General features: G+C 53.6%; 1 protein-coding gene across 1 annotated transcript in view; it reads left to right on the plus strand.

Annotated features, from left to right (window-relative positions):
- The window catches only part of LOC135884613 (paired amphipathic helix protein Sin3a-like), a 127,735-nt gene that overhangs the window by 42,307 nt on the left and 70,066 nt on the right, over positions 1-15,362 (plus strand). Inside the window, 7 exon segments of the mRNA XM_065412035.1 lie at positions 2,413-2,501; positions 4,248-4,373; positions 5,633-5,712; positions 7,135-7,258; positions 10,419-10,523; positions 11,714-11,843; positions 14,592-14,701. Coding sequence (XP_065268107.1) covers positions 2,413-2,501; positions 4,248-4,373; positions 5,633-5,712; positions 7,135-7,258; positions 10,419-10,523; positions 11,714-11,843; positions 14,592-14,701 — 764 coding nt within the window.

Genomic DNA, 15,362 nt, shown 5'->3' on the forward strand with positions numbered 1-15,362 from the left:
AAAGCAGTTTCCGTGTTGTTGCCGCGGTGGGAGGGGAAGCAGAGATGGGGCCATTTTACATCCTACGGCCAAGGCGCCCAGCAGCTTGGGCAGGCGCAAAGAGCCGCCCGCGTGGGCTGGGAGCTGGGGGAGGGGAGAGTTCGGGAACCCCTGTTCTGCGCTGTCACAATGAGGAGGAACCGGGATGGAACTGATTCTCCCACTCGGGGATCCGGAGACCCCCCCCGGCTCCAGCTGTATGGACGCCGGGAGGGGCTCTGGCCTGGGGTCTGCAGGAGCTGGGACTAGATGAGCCCAGCGGTCCCTTCCGGCCTAACGTCTGTGACTGTGGGGAGCGGAAGGTCCCTCCCATGAACCCAGTGGGGAAGGAGAAGCTCTAAAGCCCCGGCGAGGCCAGAACTAGTCTGGGCTGGGGCATCCCATGGCTGGGCAGTCACACATTGACTGGCTTGTGACTCGCCTGCCCATTGTGACACACCCCCTGCTGGCTGGCACAGCCTCATCCCCTCACTGCCAGGCTAGGCTCTGACAGAGCGAGAGCTGGCACGTGCCCCTGGGAAAGCTGAGCCAGCCATTTCAGCTCCGCCACCGGCAGCAGAAAGTGGGTGGCCCATATACACGCCAGCTTCTGCCCACTCCTGACTCCAGGCAGGAGAATCTTCTATTGCCCGCCTCTGCTTTTCCATTGCATCGCCAACCACACCGAGGTTAGATGAGAAGGTACCAGCCTCCCTGCCGCTCTCCTGCCTTCTGCTCCTGCCCCTTCACAGGTGTGTCTGAGCAACTCCTGCTGCTCACGAGCCCGCCCCAGCTCCCCCACCCCGCTGGCCTCGCCCACCTGCAAACTGCCACGGCCCCAATATTCCTGGGGGAAGGGATCAGGGTCATTTCATTGGGCAGGAAGAATCCTGAGTGGTTGGATCCAGCCTGTCTGCTGTGCAGCTTGTGAACCAGGAGAAGGAGAGGTGGGAGTGACCCAGAGGAGGCCGTTTGGCCTGTGGGATGGGCTGCTGGCCTGGGAGTTCGGAGACCTGGGTTCTAATCCTGGGTGACTTTGAGCACATCCCTTCCCTTGTTTCCCTGCTGGCTGCCTTGTCTAGTTAGAGTCTGAGCCCTACAGCCCAGCGATTGTCTGCAGCACCTGGTGCAACAGGGCCCTGAGCTCAGCTGGCATCTGTAGGTGCTGGTGGGACAGAAATAACTGGGCTGGCCCTGATGCTGAACGGGGCAATCGCCTCTCGTCACTCACAAGCAATGCCTTGGCCTGGCTTCTTGTAGGATGGCTGAGGAGGGCCCCCCAGAGCCCAGGCGCGCCTGGGAGGAGACAAAACCTCCCCCAGGGAAGAGTCGGCGGAAGAGGCCATGGCAGCAGCAGGAGCTGTGTGTGCCTCAGCCCTTCCGTGCCGGTGAGTGGGCGCCTTCTGGGTGGGCGGAGGGGGCTGCAAAAATGGCTGGGGCCATGGCCCTGCATTGGGGTGGGGCTTGGCCCCTGTGGGGGTTGGGTGGCAAGACTAGGGTGTCACTGGGGGGAGAAGACTCCATAGCCCTTGTACTGCTCTGGGTTGCCACGAGATGGAGAGACAGACAGGAAAACCCAGGCAGGGGGGAATGGCCCCTCCTGCTGGCAGCAGCTGCAGCCACTAAAGCTGATCGGGGCATAGCGGCAGAAGCATCAGGTGGAGACTGACTGAATCGCCCACCCCGATCTGTCACGCTGCAGGGTTGGAGGATGTTTTCCACCAGTCGAAGGGGATGCTTGGTGCACGGTGGGTTGTTAAAGCCTAGGATTGCAGGGCGCCGGCCAGAGCATAAGATGCTCCCTGATGTTGCAGTCCCATCTGCTGGCTGGCTCCTTTGTCGCATGTCGCAGCACAGGGCATTTGGGGGGGAGTGTTGACGATGGGAGCCCAGTGCCTGCCCAGGTTACACCCAGTGGCTCTGGCTGGCTGTTGGTGGCAGGAGAGGCAGTCAGAACAAGCAGAACGGGCAGGCTCTGGGTCCCCATATCCCATGCAGACTGGGCAGCTGTTCCCTCTCCTGCCGCAAGGACCAGACCGATTCACTCCCAGTCCCTCTGCCCCCTCCAGCAATGGCCCGGAGAGTGGGGACACCCCTCATGGCCTGACATCGTCCCTCCTTCCAGGTGTGGTGCTCCCCAAATCCCCAGACTGAGCCTGCATGCTGGGTGGGGAAGTGGGGTGGCCGCTGGGAACCAGGGCTCCGACTGGGTCTTTGCTGGGCTGGGCAGCAAAGAGGTGGGGAAGCCAGGGATCGCTGTGCCAGACCCTGCCGTGCATCGGGGCTGCTCCCCTGCTGGGGTGGGAGTGGGGACAAGGGTTTTCTCTAAGATCTCTGTCACCCAGACTGCAGCTTGGCAGACCCAGGTATTACCACTGCTCTGTCTTTGATCAGATTCACCATCCTCCTGCTTTAAGGGGCTAGACTTGAATGAGAAAGAGGCCCTGGAGTGCATAGATGCCTTTCTGAAGGACAATGAACAGGTACCAAGAGCCCTCCTCTGACCTGTCAGCTAGTGCCCTGTCCACATGCACATCTGCCCTTCTCCAGATGATGCATGGATTCTAAGGCCAGACGGAACCACTGTGAACTCCTGTATAACACAGGCCAGAGACCTGCCCCCAAATAATTCCTGTTTAAACTTAAGCATCTTAAAAAGTCCCGTCTTGAGTTACAAAAGGTCACCCACCATGCCCCTTGCTCAGTTGTTCCAATGGTCTATTACTTTCTCTGTTAAAAACGTACATTTCCAGTCTGAATTTGTCTAGCTTAAATTTCCAGCCCCTTGTGGACTTGTGCGCACTGGATTTGGCCCGTCCCTAGTGTGACGGGTTGCCCCCCTTTGAGGTGCCACCTGATGTACCGGGATACCACCGAGCCCACCTGTTCTGCCAGCCTGGGCCCCCTTTACCTTGTCTTGCTGGGCTAGGCTCACAAGCCTCTTCCAGCCATGCACTCAGGCAGGGCCACGCCCAGCTGCAGAAAGACACAGACACTGAGATCAGCTCTGGGAAGACTCAGCTGAAGGGACTTGTCCCAGTACTCTGGTGCCCACCTCCTTTGGAGTACAGAACCAAAGGTTTTATGAAATTCGCCCGCTCCCTCGATGTGGAGAGAGGTATGCACAACTCTTTGCCCCTCCCCCCCAGTTACTAATTGCACAAACTGGGTTATGGTATAAACAAGAAATAAGATGATTAACTACAAGAGGTAGATTGTAAGTGGTTATAAGAGATAGCAAACGGTACAAAGCAGATTGCACTAGTAAATAAACACAACACGCAAACTAAGCTTTCCACACTGGATAGATAGGCTCTACATTAGCAAATTCTCACCCTGAGTGATAAACAGGTGGGCAGATTCTTAAGGCACAAGCTGCCTTGGCTTTGCAGCTTGGATTTCCCAGGTTTTCTTACACAGGTTAGGAATCTCTCTCCAGCCTGGGACCATCACTTCTCATAGTTCAATCTTTGTCCCTCAGGTGTTTCCAGGTGTCTTATTGCAGGGAGCATGAGGTCCCCCCCGATGTCATTGTTCACCTTTTATCTCCTCTTCCCACCCGCTGGAAAACTCTTTTGCTGTGACCTGGGTCCAACAGTTCCCATTGTGTAGCGTTCTCTTGGAGAGGTTTCTATTGAGTACAGTTCCTGGGGTAACCCTGCTGCTTATGTGCATTTCCTCACTAAGCCATTGTTTGGCGTTTTTACTGTTGTACCTGAAAGGCTGTTTTGAACCTCACAACGTGTTTCAGGAACACAGACATAGCTGAACTTCATAACTTCACATACAACGATAGCACATACAATCCAATGAGACATTAATGTCTAGCAGATAAAGACTTTTAGAATGATACCTTACAATACGTACTTTGTACAAAACATATCCTAATGATATGACAGTGGCGAATATTGGGGTGTCAGGGTGTCCCACCCAGCTGTTCCTCCCACTCTGTCAAGCCCCCAGTAACACTGTCTGGCTGCTTAGCCCCCATGTTGCAGTTCCTCTTTGGACACCTACCCCGTGAGATCTGCTCCCTCTCTGGTCCGGTTTCATACAGAGCTGCCCTGCCCTCCCCAGATAGTCACTCCTGTTACCAGATGAATGGCCTTCTGCCATTTGGCATATCAAAGCCTGAGCAGCACTGGGGGGAAGCTTTCTAACATCTCTCCCACTGGCAGCTCCTTTCCACGCTAACCTTCCTGTTTGTGTCTAATCTCTGCGGGGCGTAGGACGAGGCCCAGAAAATGAAATTTTTGAAGGACATCATCATCCTCAGCAGAGCCATCTGGGCTAGGAGCCCAAAAAAACCCATGGATAATGTGACCAGCAAAGCCCTGCTAGTGGAGAAGATAAAGGTGAGTAAAACACACACTGGGGCTGTGTTACCTGGCGGGTTTAGTGATTGGCCTGGAGATCTCTGCAGATTTGTCTAACTTGAGCTGCCAATCATTGGATCGTGTTAGACGTTTGTCTGTTAGACTGAAGAGCCCATTATCAAATATTTGCTCCCCGTGTAGGTACTTACAGACTGTCATCAAGTCACCCTGTAACCTTCTCTTCGTTCAGCTGAACTAATTGAGCTCCTTGAGTCTCTCACTATCAGACATGTTTCCCAATCCTCCAATCACTCTTGTGGCTCTTCTCTGACCCCTCTCCAATTTATCAACATTCTCCTTGAATTGTGGGCACCGGACCTGGACACAGGATCCCAGCAGCGGTCGCACCAGTGCCAAATACAGAGGGAAAATAACCTCTCTAACAACTGGAGTTTGCCCTGTTTCTACATCCCAGGATGGCATTAGCCCTTTTGGCCCCAGCTTCGCACTGGGCGCTCATGGGCAGCTGATTACCCTGACTGCCAAGTCTTTTCCAGAGTTACCGCTTCCCAGGTTAGAGCCCCCCATGCTGTGAGTGTGGCCTGCATTCTTTGTTCCTAAACATATAACTGTATGGAAATGTAGAGTGTTCCCTTGCACCCAGCTTCCCAAGTCACCGGGTCGCTCTGTATACGCCAGTCTCCCTGCCCAGAGCCCCAACATTCCGCAGTCAGTGCCCACTAGGGAACTAGCAACAAATCTGCTCCGTAGATTTGGCAAGTCTTTGCTCTCCAGCACTGCAGAAAGCTTTCCAGAGCTCACCTCCCTTCCCTGAACGTGAGACAGCGTGGGCTGGTGGGTGGTCCAGTGGGCTGGGGCTCAGCACACCCGGGTTCTACTCCCAGTTCTGCAGTAAGACCTTGGGCATGTCACTTCCCCCTCTGTGCCTCAGTTTCCCTCCCATGCCTTGTCTCGTCTAGTTAGCTCGTGAGTTCTCTGGGGCAGGGACTGGCTCTCACTGTGTGTGTGCAGCACTGGGCACAAGGGGGCCTGATCTCAGGTGGTGTCCCTGGGTGCTAATGCTGATGGAGCCTTTCAGTGCACTGGCGCGTGACACTGGGGCACTGACCAGAGGCCCTGCACTGCGCTCCCCGGCTGGAGCCCTGCACACCATCAAGTCCGCAGTAGGACGACCTGGCTGCCGAGCCCACATGTTGCAGGCCCTGCGCTTTGCTCCCCAGTCGGAGCCTTGCAGGAGCTTGGAGCCCGGCTGGCATTTCCCCACATTGTCTCCCCAGGAGCTGATTCATCACGAGTCCGTCGACTCCCTGACCAACATGGTGCGTCAGCAAGCGATGCTCGCCATCATGGAGCTGAGGTACCCAGCCTGCCCGGCCGAGCCCCAGCCAGTGCTGTGTGCAGCCAGACACTCCAGCCTCTTGGCATGGCCAGTTCTCCAGGGCATTCCCCCCTCTGCTCCTCCCCCATCTTCTGATTCCGCCGGGCATGTGGCACCAGGTGATGGTGCTGGTGCATGTGGGCTGGCACCAGTGGGTAGATGGTGGAGGATTCTTCGGTGCCTGGCGACCTCTCCACGTGGCCTTATGAAGATGTGGGGGAGGGAGTGAGGGGGTTAGGACTGGTCCCCTCTGGGACCCCGCAGGCGATGGCTCTGGGGGGAGAGGGGCAGTTGGGTGCTGCTGGAGCGGAGCAACCGAAGTCACTGCCAGCTGTGCCAGCTGCATCACACCGGCAGCTCAGCGACCCCCTGTGGCTGAGAAGTTGGGCAGGCTGAGCCCTGGCACATGGCACTGCCTGTGCCATGGGGGGCTCTCTCTCAGTGCCGCTGGTGCCCTGCTCTGAGCTTCCCAGAAGCCTGCCCATCAGGCGTCCGGAGGTGGCAGATGCTGCGGGCTGGAGCTGGGCTCTCGCTGTTGGCTCAATAGGTTCCCCAGGAATGGGAGGGGGAAGTGGGGCAGGCGCTGGAGCGGCTCTCCCCACTGGGCACTGGCTTCCTGACAGCGGGGCAGGCGACGGCATTGGCCACGATCCCGTCTCTGCTGGGACGGAGGGGGGTGATTTGCGTCAGCAGTGGGCGTAGCTGTTCCTCACTGGCTGCCGCCTGCCACGAGGGGCGCGGCTCTGTCCTGCAGGGGGCAAGTAGTCACCTGGCACCTCATTGCATGTGCTGGGGCCATGCTCTGGCAGTGGGGGTGAAGGGGTTAATGCTGTCTGGGCTGTCCCCACCTTCCTGCCCCCCTGCACACAGCTGGGTGCCCTGTCCAGCAGGCTGAGAGCTCTGGTCAAGGGTCAGGGCTTGGATCCCTGCCTGGATTCTGCCCTGCTGCGGGCTGATGCAGCATCTCTCTGCTGGCCTGGACTGTGCAGCCACAGTGCAGACGGCTCTGGTGGGAGGGTCTCTTTGCCCCCAGCGGGACAGGACTGGCAGACTCCTTTGCACTGTGGCCACTTGTTTCAGAGGCACTTTGGTGCCAGCAGGCTCTAGTCTCCCGTCCGTGCCGTTTGTGGGATGTCGTTTCTCGGCGAAGCGCAGCGATCTCTGCCCCAGCTGGTGAGTCCTGGTGGGGTCACAGCAGACAGCTGCAGGCTACACTAAGTCCCTGCCTGTTGGTATGAGAGAAGGCAGCACCAGCTCTCTCCACCGCCCCCTGACCTGTTCTCATCCGCCACCTCCCATCCGGAGCCCCCCCAGGTGTTTCCATATCCTGGGAGCCTGACGCCAACATTAGCGCATCAGTCCCGCCTCAGCCCTCCAATCCGCACGTGTCTCTTCTCTTAGCAAAGTGAAGCCACCGCTGCGGGGCCTGGAACAATCCAGCCTGCTGGCTACCTGCTTCTCCAGTGTCTTCTCCCTGCCTCCAGCAGAGACCATGCAGGGCATGGAGGCTGCTCTCTACACCAAGGTAAGCCCCAAACCGGCCACGCGGAGCCGCCCCAAACCGAGTGGGAATCCTGCCAGTCGCTCGTGTACCTGTCCCCTGGGTAACCTGGCACTGGCACATGAGTGTAATAATCACAGCTCCTTGGCAGGACCTCAGCTCAGGACCTGCAGCACCAAAGCACAGGCCCCACCGCTGCAGATAAAGGAGTAACTCCCTCATAGGGTAGCAGTAGTAGGCATTTATCCTTCACATGCACCGACAATTAGTGGGGAACAGACACTCCCTTCACAAGCACATTCATCCCCAGTGCCTGGCTGGGGGCACAGGCCTGCGATCGGCTGCTTCAGACGCACACAGGCCAGGGGAACCGAAGCTTGGCTGGAAAACTCCCCCCCAAATGTGCAGTCCTTTCTGACTCTTCCAGTGGGTTAGACTGCATGCAGTGGCCTTTCTGGGGACAGCAAAGGCAGGTGGCGTCCTGTTGCCAGGAGGAGTTTGCAGTAGGTCCCCTGTGGGTACAAGTGAGTGGGTGAGCTGGAATACCAGGGGTTGCTGTGGCCTGGGGGGTGTCACACGCCAGGGCATTGGTTCATCTCCTGGCTGGGTAACGCCACTTGCTCTGGTGTCTCCTCTGCTCTGCACACAGACTCTGAGAGCCATGGACGAGATGGTGAAGGCCTTGGTGTGCGAGGATCAGGAGCCCAACCTTCTGGTGGTGGAGAACATCTTGGAGGTCTGGAGGCGTGGGGGCAGGAAGGGGACTAGTCCTGTAGCTGGGGTGGGGCTCAGGGACCAAGGCTCCATTTAATCCCAAGCATGGGACACTCCCAGTGCCTTTGGCTCCTCAAAGTACGTTCTATACAAAGGTTCTTGGGCTGGAGGGCCAAGTGCCCCCGCTATATCTGAAAAACGTCTGCACGGGGTGGGGGTGGAGGAGTGCAGGATCTGCCGTGTTCTCCACTGAGCCCCCATCTGACCCTGGCATTCATTTGTGTTCACCATGGGCCCCACCAACCTGGCCAGAGCCCAGAGCTAGATTCCCCCAACGTTCTAGTTCTGGGGCCACAGGAAGTAGATTCTGTGGGTGGTTTGTGCTCCAAAAAGAGGGAAGCAACAGAGGGTCCTGTGGCACCTTTAAGACTAACAGAAGTATTGGGAGCATAAGCTTTCGTGGGTAAGAACCTCACTTGCATCTGAAGAAGTGAGGTTCTTACCCACGAAAGCTTATGCTCCCAATACTTCTGTTAGTCTTAAAGGTGCCACAGGACCCTCTGTTGCTTTTTACAGATTCAGACTAACACGGCTACCCCTCTGATAAAAAGAGGGAAATGTCCTTGACAGAGATTCGGTCTCCTCGATTCCAGAGCCTGGGAAGAGGGAACAGAGAAGTGCAGGGCTGGAAGGGATCTCAAGAGGTCATCTACTCCACCCCCTGCACTGAGGCAGGGTCAAGCATTCCTAGACCGTCCCTGATGAGTGTTTGTCCAGCCTGTTTTTTAAAACCTCCGTGATGGGGAGTCCACCACTTCCCTAGGTCACCTGTTCCAGTGCTTAGCCACCCTTAGACTTTTTCCTAATATTTAACGTAAATCTCCCTTGCTGCAGATTAAGCCCATTACTTCTTGTCCTACCTTCAGGGGACATGGAGAACAATTCGTCACCATCCTCTGTATAACAGCCCTTAACGTATTTGAAGACTGTTACCAGGTGCCCCCTCCGTCTTCTCAAGACGAAACATGCCCAGTTTGTTCAACCTTTCTTCACAGGTCAGGTTTTCTAAACTGCTGATCACTTTTGTCGCTGTCCTCTGGACTGGCCCCAGTTTGTTCACATCTTTCTTAAAGAGTGGTGCCCAGAACTGGACACAGTGCTACAAGCTAATACACCTCAGAATGACATTTCCCTTTTTCACAACAGCATCACACTGTTGATTCATATTCAGTGTGAGACCCATGATAACCCCCAGATCCTTTTCTGCAGTACTGCCACCTAGCCGGTTATCCCCCACTTTGTTTTTATGCATTTGATTTTTCCTTTCTAAGTGCGTTACATCACATTTGTTTTGACTGAATTTCATCTTGTTGACTTGAGACCAACTCTCCAATTTAGCAAGCTCATTTTGAATTCTAATCTGTCCTCCAAAGTGCTTGCAACCCTTCCCAGCTTGGTGTCATCCGCAAACTTTACAAGCATACTCTCCTCTCCATTAACCAAGTTCTTAATGAAAATATTGACTAGTACTGGACCCAGGCACACCCCTGGGGGACCCCACTTGAAACACCCTCCCACTTTGCCAGCGAGTCAGTGATAACTCCTCTTTGAGTATGGTCTTTCCATCAGTTGTGCGCCCACTTTATAGTAATCTCATCTGGATCATACTGGCTTAGTTGGCTTATGAGAATGTCTTGTGGAACTGTGTCAAAAGCCTTACTAAACTTCATATACATCATCATATACTGCCTCCTTCCATCCACTAGGCAAGTAACCCTGTCAAAGAAGGAAATTAGATTTGTTTGGCATGGTTTGTTCTGGACAAATCCATGGTGCTCTTCCTTATCACCCTATTATCTCCTCTAGGTTCTTACAAACTGTTTAATAAGTTGTTCAGTATCTTTCTGGGTACCAAAGTTAGGCTGACAGGTCTATAATTCCTTGGGGCCTCCTCGTTCCCCTTTCTGAAGATAGGTTCTGTGTCTGCCCTTCTCCAGTCCTCTGGGACCTCAGCCCTCCTAACGGTTCAGAGATTGCTTTGCCTAGCTCCATCTAGGGTGAATATCATGTGGCTCTGCCAGCTTGAATTCATCTAACCGACCTAAATTGTCTTTTACCTGTTCTCTCCCGAGTCTGGCCTGTATTCCTTCCCCCTTGTTGTTAATATTGTGTTAAGCATCTAGTCGCCATTAACCTTTTTAGTGAAAACTGAAGCAAAAAAGGCATTAAACACCTTGGCTTTGTCTGTGTCATCCATTATTTGCTCTCCTTCCTGCTGAGTAGTGGCCCCTCAGTTTCCTTTGTCTTTCTCTTGCTCCAAATGCATTTATAGAGCTGCTTCTGCTTGTCTTTTATGTCCCTTGCCAGTTAGAACTCATTTTTGCCTTAAGCTTTCTGATTTTCTCCCTATGTGCTTGTGCTATTTTTTGGTACTTCTCCTCAGCAATTTGTCCCAATTTGTTTCTCTCAGGTCCTGCTCCCCTGGACCGCATCCAAGGAGGTGCATGAGCGGCTGAGGGCAGTGGAAAGGATCACCTGCCTGACGGAATTCATGGCTGAAAAACCCAAATTCAAGGTGAGCAGCCTGTGACCCTGGCCGCCTCCTAACTGCACTGAGCAGCCTCGCGGTGCAGCGCACCCTGGCAGGGAAAACCCGGGCCTAGAATAGTGACTCAGCAAGATCCTCGGTAGGAGTCCAATCTACCGAGCATTGATGTCGATGGGTCTGTCCTCTGACTCCAGTGGGCTTTGGGTCGAGCCCCATAATTCTGTCTCCAAGGACTCTCCCCGCTAGCATGGTTCCCCTAGCACCAAAGTCTGCTCCACAGGGTCAGTGCATTTACACAGGATGGCCCTGAGAGCCGCCTCTGAACCCAGGTGTCTGTTCACCCCCTTTGTCAGTCGCCCGCGGGATGCTTTGGCATCAGCTCCTGCCAGGCTGCCAGATGAACGCCCCCTGCTCTGGGTGCTCAGGGCCATTGAGCTGCTCCAGCTGCTCCATCCCCCCTGTGTCAGGGCCTCCCCTCCGGCAGCTGGAGGGGGGCGCTTGGATGATGCGCCCCCAGAGGCTGGGGCAGCAGAACAGAAGGAGGGAGGTGGGAGGGGACACACTGAAAGGGATGGGAGGGGCCAAAGGAGCCGGAGCACTGGGGAGTGGGTGTGGGGAGGCTGTGCAGACCCCTGGAGAGGAGGGCAAGGGGCTTGGTGCGAGGTGGGGAAGAGCAGGGAGCCAGCGCAGGGGCTGCAGGAGGGGCAAGGGAAGGTCTGGCAGGAGGGGGAGACGAGAGGACAAAGCTGCAGGAGAGAGCCGGCGGGAGAGAGCCGGCAGGCTGGGGATGGCGCAGAAAGGGAGGGCTCTGGGGAGCTCCAGGATGGAGTGAGAGAGGCGGGATGCAGAGCAGAGGAGTCCAAGGTGACCCCAAGCTCCTGGGCCTGAGGTCAATGGAGGGAGGGGGATGGGAGAAGGGGCTGGGATTAGGCGCTTGCCCTTGAGATGGAGACTGGACGATAGTTCATTCGTTACCCGGGTCCCCACTCGGGAGCAAGGTTTGCTGACTTTGCTGACCAGATTTCCCCGTCCCTGCTGAGCTTTCCTCAGCCCCTGGTGATGGGCCCCACGGCTCCTCCTGCTCTCATTGTCCCCAGTCTCTCTGCGCTGGGCTCTGCCTCCCCCAGTTCTAACCCATTGCTAGGGCAATGCCAGGGGGACACGCTGCGCTAGGCCTGCAGGGGCGAGTGACTCCCTTTGCGCCCTCTCTCCATCAGGGAGCGGAGGAGTTCAGAGTCCTGGGCCAGCTGGTGGGGTGTGTCACTCTGTGCCATCTGGAGCAGGAGATCTGCCGATCGTCAATGTTGGCATCTTACCACCTCTACTCCTTCATGCTGCAGCTAAAATGTAAGAGCCCTGGAGACCCTTGTCCTTCCTAAATACACTGACATGGGGTCTCCAAACACGGAAAACATATTTCTTGTACACTTCTGCCTTTTCTGCAACCTTTTAAACAGTCTCCATCTAGTAATGAGCCTACACCACTGCTAAGATTTCTTTTGTTCCTAATACACTTTTTAAAAAAAACCTCCTTATTATCCTTAGTCCTGCAAGTCATGGAGTTTCCCCTGATGTCTTTAGCTTCCCCTATCTATATTCTACTCTTCATAACTCACATAAGAATGGACATACTGACTCAGACCAATGGTTCATCTAGCCCAGTATTGTGTCTTCTGATAGTGGACAGTGCCTCATGCTTCAGAGGGAATGAACTGAACAGGGAAATTTTGAGTGATCCATCCCCTGACATCTAGTCCCAGCTTCTGGTAGTCAGAGGTTTAGGGACATGCAGAGTATGGGTTTGCATGCCCTGATTATCTTGAACCCAATTATACTTTTAGCCTTCACAACATCCCACGGCAACAATTTCCACGGGTTGCCTGTGCATTGTGTGCAGAGATACCTTCTTTTGTTTGTTTTTAACTTGCTGCCTATTCATTTCATAAAGTGACCCCTAGTTCTCGTGTTATGTGCAGGGGTAAATAACACTTTCCTATTCACTTTCTTCACACCAGTCATGATTTTATAGACCTCTATCATATCCCCCGTTAGTCATCTCTTATCTAAACTAAATGGTCCCAGGTCTATACTACAGACCTATATTGTTATAACGACATTGCTCAGGGGTGTGAAAAATCCACACCCCTGTCGGCAGGAGCACCTCTCCCACTGACCTAGCTAGCGCCGCTCCGGGAGGTGGATTAAGAGCTTGTTGGCATAGGAGCATCTTCACTTAAATGCTACATCGCCGGTGCAGCTACGGCGTGTGCTGTACCCAACCAAAAGAGTGAGAACTCTGTTATTCTCCGACAGGCGATACAGTGTTTGAAGTGTAGACTTGCCCCCAGTCTTTTTCATCCTTCCTCATATGGAAGCTGTTCCATCCCCCTAATCATTTTTGTCGCCCTTCTCTGCACCTTTTACAGTTCTGGTATATCTGTTTTGAGATGGGGCGACCAGAACTGCACGCAGTATTCAAGGTGTGGGCGCACCATGGATTTATATAGAGGCATTATGATATTTTTCTGTTTTATTATCTATCCCTTTCCTAATGGTTCCCAACATTCTGTTTGCTTTTTTAACTGCCACTGCACGTTGAGTGGATGTTTTCAGAGAACTATTTACGATAACTCCAAAATCTCTTTCTTGAGTGGTAATTTAAACCCCATAATGTTGTATATATAGTTGGGATTATGATTTCCAATGAGCATTACTTTGCATTTATCAACATTGAATTTCATCTGCCATTTTGTTGCCCAGTCCCCCGGTTTTGTGACATCCCTTTGTAGCTCTTCGCAGTCTGCTTTGGATTTAACTATCTTGAGTCATTTTGTATCATCTGCAAATTTTGCCACCTCACTGGTTACCCCTTTTTCTGGATCATTTATGACTATGTTGAACTACACTGGTCTCAACACAGATCCTTGGGGGACCCCGCTATTTACCTCTCTCCACTGTGAAAACTGACCATTTATTCCTGTCCTTTGCTTCCTATCTTTTAACCACTGACCCATGAGAGAACCTTCCCTCTTATCCTATGACAGCTTCCTTTGGTTAAGAGTCTTTGGTGAGGGACCCTGTCAAAGGAGTCCAAGGACACTATATCCACTGGATCACCCTTCTCCACATTCTTGTTGACCCCTTCAAAGAATTCTAGTAGATTGGTGAAGCATGATTTCCCTTTACAAAAGCCATGTTGACTCTGCCCCAACAAATTGTGTTCACCGACGTGTCTGATAATTCTGTTCTTTCCTATAGTTTCAACAATTTGCCTGGTACTGAAGTCAGGCTTACCAGGGATCACATCTGGAGACTTTTTTAAAATTCACTGTCACATTAGCTATCTCATACAAAGGCCGATTTAAACGCTAGGTTACATACCACAGGGCACATAAGTCTGTCTGGATGTCTCGTGAGAGCTGCAACCTTTGCACCAGGCAGGCAATTTACCATGTGGTTCTCCCAGTCATCACAAACCAAACTGCTTATATGTCTATTGATTGAATCCCTGGCTTTTCTTTGTAACTGGGGTTCCTACCTCAATTTGAGAGGACATCATGACTTCATCTGGAAGGTGGGTCCCAACTATGGGATCGTCTCCCTCTGCTCTAGCTCGATGTTCTCCTTCCCCAAAACTTTCACCCTCCTCAGCAGCACAGAGGCTGTTAGACTGGGGGTGGGACCACTATACTGTGTCCCTAAAAGTCTCCTCTATGTACCTCGCTGTCTCCCTTGGCTCCACCAGTTCAGCCCCTCTGGCCTCCTGGTCTCCGAGGGCCAGTAGCTCCTTGGGCCAAATGCCCACATATGCTACCTGCCCATAGGGCTGGTAATCAGACATGCTGCATTCAGTGCAATCAACTGGAGAGCCCCATGCTGCTGCTGCCCTTCTGCCTGGTTTATTTTTACTCTTCCAGGGGGGTTAGTTTGTTTAGTTTTGTTTTTGGGGATGGGTTATTGGCCTGAGTTTACAGTATGGTTGTTAGATGTACTTGTCTCTCACACACCCTCTCTAAACTTTCTTGCAAAACTCCCGTTTGCTAACCGAACATCTGATTTCTATTGCCTGCTGTCTGTTTCCCCACCCTGGTTCAGCCACAATGATGGTGGGGAACAGTGCAGAGTATCGGCAGTTCCTCGAGGACGAGCAAACCCTGTACGGCTCCTGGGACACCTTGTTCACCAACACCAGCGATATCGCAAGCGTAAGTACAGTCAGTGCTTCATGGGATTGTTGTACCCAGAGTTATCAGGAGTCAGAAATTAACACCCTAGGAGTCGGGGGAAGGGACAGACCCAGGCGTGTGACTGAGCCCATTCATCTGGGCCAGAGCCCTGCCTATGGCCCACTCCACCTCATAGAATCATAGACCTCAGGAGATCATCTAGTCCAACGCCCTGCTCAAAGCAGGACCAACCCCAACTAAATCATCACAGCCAGGTCTTTGTCAAGCCGGGCCTTAAAAACCTCTAAGGATGGAGATTCCACCACCTCCCCAGATAACCCATTCCAGTGCTTCACCACCCTCCTAGTGAAATCGTTTTTCCTAATATCCAACCTAGACCTTCCCCACTGCAACTTGAGACCATTGCTCCTTGTTCTCTCATCTGCCACCACTGAGAACAGCTTAGCTCCATCCTCTTTGGAACTCCCCACCCCCTGCAGGTAGTTGAAGGCTGCTATCAAATCCCCCCTCACTCTTCTCTTCTGCAGACTAAATAAGCCCAGTTCCCTCAGTCTCTCCTCATAAGTCATGTGCCCCAGCCCCCTAATCATTTTTGTTGCCCTCTGCTGGACTCTCTCCGATTTGTCCACATTCTTTCTCTTGTGGGAGGCCCAAAACTGGATGCAATACTCCGGATGTG

The sequence above is a fragment of the Emys orbicularis genome, chromosome 10 (genome assembly GCF_028017835.1).
Source record: "Emys orbicularis isolate rEmyOrb1 chromosome 10, rEmyOrb1.hap1, whole genome shotgun sequence".
In the NCBI taxonomy this organism is placed as follows: Eukaryota; Metazoa; Chordata; order Testudines; family Emydidae; genus Emys; species Emys orbicularis.